This window comes from Asparagus officinalis, chromosome 1 (assembly GCF_001876935.1).
Source record: "Asparagus officinalis chromosome 1, Aspof.V1, whole genome shotgun sequence".
In the NCBI taxonomy this organism is placed as follows: Eukaryota; Viridiplantae; Streptophyta; class Magnoliopsida; order Asparagales; family Asparagaceae; genus Asparagus; species Asparagus officinalis.
The window spans coordinates 15,346,879-15,352,797 of record NC_033794.1 but is presented as its reverse complement, the minus strand read 5'-3'; the positions used below and the strand labels follow the sequence as shown (position 1 = coordinate 15,352,797).

Below are 5,919 nucleotides of genomic sequence, written 5' to 3'. Positions count from 1 at the left end.
CAGCTCCTTGCTTGCTCATGGTGGTTCAGGCAGGAATTTTTCACCAGCATATTGGGTCAATGTCAGCTTGTAACCCACTACCAAAAACCTGGTTATTATTTTTCCCCGAGTTGTATTCCATGTACCATCACATGTTGACTTATCATCGAACTTGAACCTTGACTCCCACAATATCAAGGTGTAGCTCAGTTTCCAAATTGGAGCAGTATTGAATGGAACCTCAACTAGAAGAATTGTACTCCTGGAGATTGTTCACCCTTAAATGATCTGCATGAATTTTTGTACACTTATTTGGTCGGTTAATCCTTCAGGCATATCTTTATGTGGAAAAAATTAAAAAAAATATTCTTCTATATATTCTACAAGTAGCACGTAGTGGTTTTAGGGGTTAAGAGGTTAGTTCCACTAATAAATGGTTTTGGATAAAATATTTGATTTGATGATTGAAGCTATCTTTTCTTTATTCTTGTGTTATTCATTTCTTATTTCAGACAGACATTAATGTCGGCTGCATCCTTTATATAAAATGGTAGAATCAGGAGTCTAATTTCTCAAGGAATTCTGATGTTAACAGGTATGCAAGTATAAACCTGGCTCCCATTAAGGCTTTAAGGAAAATTGAGGGTGAAGTAGATTCTTATTTTGGTGGTAGATGGCACAGAAACAGAATATGGACTGGGTGAGAAATGCTAATCAGCATATATTTTTTTCAGATACTACTTGTTCAGGTTTACTACTATTGGTTCTCTTGTTTAACATTTTCTCTAAGTAAATAATTTTTTTAGTTTCAATTAAAGTTAAAAAATATTATAAAAAATAAATCATTTGTTGTTTGTCCTAAAGGGTGAGCCTTGGCGCACTTAAAAAATATTATAAAAAATAAATCATTTGTTGTTTGTCCTAAAGGGTGAGCCTTGGCGCACGGTAAAGTTGTTGCCTTGTGACTTGGAGGTCACGGGTTCGAATCTCGAAAATAGCCACTCCGCAAAGCGGAGGTAAGGCTGTGTACATCTGACCCTCCCCAGAGTCTTGGCACAACGGTAAGGTTGTTGCCTTGTGACCAGGAGGTCACGGGTTCGAATCTCAAAAACAGCCTCTCCGCAAAGCGGATGTAAGACTGTGTACATCTGACCCTCCCCAGAGCCCACAATGGTGGGAGCTTCATGCACTGGGCCACCCTATTTATTTGATGTTTGTCCTCTATCCATTTTATTTCCTTTCAGCTAATTCGCCACTTGTTCCCTTATCCAGGATCATCAACAATATTGGCGTTGCATTAATTGAACCTCTCCATCATCAGGAATTTTTCAACCGTGACCTGATATGCGGGTACTCTGACGACTTCAAGCGGCAAGTATTATTGGTAGCAAAGAGTATCATTGTGTTGTACTGTAGGGTCTGATAAAAAATGCTACATATTGTGTGCTTTCCTTTACCAATTGGGTCAAAATGTTTTCTGGCAGATAATTTACCAATCATTTTATTATTGCATAGATCAAAGTAATGTTTTGAAGCTTTACCATTAGGAAAATTTCGCTGCAAGGACATACACTTCAGATCTCTAATCAGGCCTTAGTACCTTACTAATTATTCTCTTATACCACTTACCTTTTTACATGTGTTTCTTTTCAATGGTCTATCAGATTTGCGTATTTTTCACGTGCCTCATTGGACTATTTAGTAAAATCTGGAAAGCAACCTGATATTTTGCACATACACAATTGGGAAACTGCAATCATTGGGCCGCTTTTTTGGGATATTTTTGTTCACCAGGTCGGTATTTAATTGTTTGTTTTAGGTTTCTATGTATCTCTGTTATCCTTAAACACATAATTGTAACTATACCGGTCTGCTTTTTAGTGCTTACCTCAGGCGGATGTTGTAAATCTGTTCATTTCCCTTGCATGTGAGACTTTTATCAAGGCAATCTTGAACCTGATGCTCTGATATCCTATAAGATAAACCTTTTGGAAAAATTTTTTTTAAGCTATTGAGTACATAAACAGCTAATGCCTACATATGAACCAGTTCTATTTCTTTGTTCTCTTAGTTTAGTACATTATGTGGTGGCCATTATTTTAGTCATTTCAAAAAAAAAGTTCCATGATCAAATTTATGCTCCTAAAATCTCATATTTTATTGCAAATTTGCTGGTTTTACATGGGATGTTAAGGAAGGAACTGGACAAATTGTTCTGTTCTTGTCTCAAACGTTACCTTGATGCTGCTGAAAATCGTTACATATTAAGCATGGATTCTTAACATCTCATTGGAGTACTGCCTTGTCCACACATTATTTGCTGGCTCAAGATGAGAGAAATATTTTTCTTAAGATTTTCTTTTTGAGTCTATTCAAACTAACTGTTCGCACCCCACGTGTAAGACCATATAAAACAGCTACAGACTACAGTAACCTATAATCTACTATCCTGATGCTATTACTGTTAAAAAAAGATACAGTATGTAGGAATTTATAGTGACATGGTAACTCCTAGACTTCAGTCACTTCTGTGGTGCATCAGTGACAGATTTTTTTCATTGACAAGAAATTGTAGTCTTTTTTCTGGTAAATATGTGTACATGTTCCTTTGTTTGCATTTTCAATTGGCTTTGAAATTCAACCATAGAAATATGAATGAACGTATGGGTTTCCTCTTTATCTGTTCTGTTTTTAGTGACATAAGTTCACTCTACTACTATAGTAACTTCTGCAATACTGTTAAGCTAATTGCTGAGAGTACCACTGTAGAATTTTTGCAATATATAATCTTTAACATCCTTATGGAGAAAGTTATAGTAATTCTGCATAAATTTCAAAGTATACAAATCATCTTTGTCCATGAGTATCTTATATTTCAATAGCTAGATTTATTTTGTGCAAAGATTTTGTGTTGCAACATTATTAAAACTTATTCTAAATACTGACTCTGTTTTCAGAAAAAAATTCTATTTGTCACTATTTCCCTTTTATTTCTTTTAGGGGCTCAGCGGAACTCGACTAGTATTCACATGCCATGACTTGAATTCCCAAGTAAGTGAGAACTCTGTCGCATATCTATTGGTCAAAACTCAAAAGCATAGTACTTCAGAATACTCTCTCATTCTCTAGGACGTGCAGATGCCTAGGAATAAACCACTAAACAAAGTTTTTGAACATGGAGGACCTTATATAAACCCAACCTTATAGCCTCCTTTGGTACACACGCAACACACACATCCACATGTACGTGTGTGGCACGCATACGTATGCAAGCACACATGTATGCATATATTTATGTACACACGTGTGTCGTATGTCTTATCCATGTATATGGATAATCAAATTTAAAAAGGGCATGGATGCATTAAATGCAGATACCAGTAAACATAGCATCTTCATTCAGTAAACACCAACTTGAAGCAGTGGCTGAAAGGTTTTTTCAGTGATTTGGTTTCATGTCATCAGTCTCAACAGCTTCCAACAGCCCAACTTCTATTGATAATTATTCTTGTACCTTTCTTTCCTTGTCTATTTTATCTTATTGGATGGGGATTGTGGACTTCTGTAATAGAAGCTAATTTTACATATGCTAACCTAGGTCATATTTCACTTTCTCTATAGTACCTTGTCTTGTATTTTTGCATATTTCTGCTAGAGATAAGTGGTTGTTATTTTTGAACTACCTATGCTGATCTCAATTTCTCAACATGACAACGATTTTATGAGGTGAATCGTTTTACATAACGTACTAGAGAGGCTTTCTTTTGATGTTGGAAGAGCCTCCTGGTTCATTCTCTTTCCTAGGACAAACATTTGAAAGCTCCCTACTGCATTTTCCAACTAACACGTCTCGTGTCATTTCATACCAACCACCTTGAAATAGAGGCCTCTATGAACTTAGTTATAAAAAAAGCTTTTTAGTACTTCCTGCATTATTAGTTCTTCTCTAATCTTATATTATGTTCTGTAGTGTCTTGAACAGCCGGATAAGCTAGAGACTTGTGGACTAGATTCTCATAGACTTCACCGTGCTGATCGTTTGCAAGATAATATCAACAAAAATCTCATTAACATTTTAAAGGTATACCTTTTCTTCTTGCTCCAAAAATCTCATTAATATTTTAAAGGTATACCTTTTCTTCTTGCTCCACTTTATTATTTAATTATTTTCATAAATTTCAGTTCTAAACTACATTTTGCTACGTCTTGTCAGGGAGGGATTGTTTATTCCAACAAAGTAGTTTTTGTATCATCAAGTCATTCAATTGATAAAATCATCCAATGTTCAGGCCATGAATTGGAACCCACATTAGCTGTTCATAGGTGAGTAAATTTTCTACTCTTCCCATTGTTGTTTCATGGAGAAATTCCTCAATATTAGGATTCAAATGCTGTTTGTAGGTTCACTGCTTTCTTGGTCTCTGCTGGGTAAAATGTGAACCTTTAGTATCTTGGACAAATTTTCAAAACCAACCTTTTTGATTTTTTATTTGTAAAAAACGACCCATTTTCCAAATATTTATAAAAACCGACCTGGTTTCAGCCTCAGCGCTGAAACCAGGTCGGTTTTTGAAAAAAAGTTTCCGAAACTTCACGGGAGTTAAACTCCCGTGAAGTTTAGCAACTTAATTAAAAGCTGCTAAACTTCACGGGAGTTCAACTCCCGTGAAGTTTCGGAAACTTTTTTTTCAAAAACCGACCTGGTTTTAGGTTTTAGCGCTGAGGCTGAAACCAGGTCGTTTTTTGCAAATAAAACTGAAATAGGTCGTTTTTTACAAATAAAAAACCAAAAGGGTTGGTTTTGAAAATTTGTCCTTAGTATCTTTCTTACTGGGTATGTTTCCTTTGCTAGGGACAAATTGTTGATTACTCCCTATGGGTTTGATGGCACAAATTTTGATCCTTCCAAAGACAAATTTCTTCCTGCAAAGTATTCTGCAAACAATATTGAGGGGAAGGCTCTTTGTAAAGTTGCACTTAGGCATCATCTTGGGTTCTCTAAGCATTCTTTTGCTATTGTATGTTATGTCTTTAGCACGTTATAACAATTAGTATTGCTTAACTTTGCTCTGACATGTCTAGTAATGATAGATTATGTAATTACAAACATTGTTTCTTATTTATGGTTGTTGAGGAATATATTATGGAGATCTTTAATATTATAGTTATATTAGGAATAATATATTAGGAGTATAAATTAGAGATTTGGTGATTAAGAGATATTAAGAATGTAACTAATAGAACAATTGTGATTAAGTAATTGTGTTTTGTCCCACATTGACTACACAATAAACTTCTTGTTATTATATTCCTATGTAAAGGGGAGTAGTTGTAGCTTTTGAAATATGAATGAGAATCCACACTATTTTATTGTTTAACAATGGTATTGGTTTTATCTCGTCTTCCTCACCATGATTTGTAAATGAAGGGATAGAAAGGATTCAGAATAATATGCATTGATGCATGAAGGTCATTTTACATGTTTTTTATATATCAGGAATTTGAAGTATGGGGGATCATATAACACTGTAATAGACTCTAGATTAACTTAATTTAACATTTTGCAGCAGAATTAGTCTCGTATATATCCTGATTCAAGTATTAACTTGGTAATGCAAAGAAGAACATTAGAGATGCACATCTGTGGAATCCAAAAGACCTCAAAATTAAAATGATAATTCAGTGTCTTGTCAGTATGAACTAAAGTATACATTTCCAGGAAATCGGGATAGGTACCCAGAAAATAGTATTGCTAAACTTATCGTCAAAAAATTACCAAAATTAGTGCATACACTTCTAATCGAGGAGAATAAAATACCATAAATACCAAGTAAAATCTCCCAAATAGAATAGTTGTGAGATGAGTTCCTCTGAATAGCATGAACACTTCTCGCTTTGTCTTATAACCATCCCATTCCACTGCAGTTCTTACCTGCAATG

General features: G+C 34.9%; 1 protein-coding gene across 8 annotated transcripts in view; it reads left to right on the top strand.

Annotated features, from left to right (window-relative positions):
* LOC109851555 (probable starch synthase 4, chloroplastic/amyloplastic) overlaps positions 1–5,919 on the top strand; it is a 25,307-nt gene that overhangs the window by 12,600 nt on the left and 6,788 nt on the right. For all 8 annotated transcript variants that reach the window (XR_002249892.1, XM_020421750.1, XM_020421777.1 and 5 more), the window contains 7 exons: positions 575–679; positions 1,252–1,350; positions 1,644–1,773; positions 2,980–3,030; positions 3,950–4,060; positions 4,193–4,302; positions 4,832–4,997. Coding sequence is in view for 7 of the 8 variants with exons in the window: in XM_020421750.1 (XP_020277339.1) it covers positions 575–679; positions 1,252–1,350; positions 1,644–1,773; positions 2,980–3,030; positions 3,950–4,060; positions 4,193–4,302; positions 4,832–4,997 (772 nt within the window). In the remaining variant the exon portion in view is untranslated. The remainder of the gene's footprint in view (positions 1–574; positions 680–1,251; positions 1,351–1,643; positions 1,774–2,979; positions 3,031–3,949; positions 4,061–4,192; positions 4,303–4,831; positions 4,998–5,919) is intronic.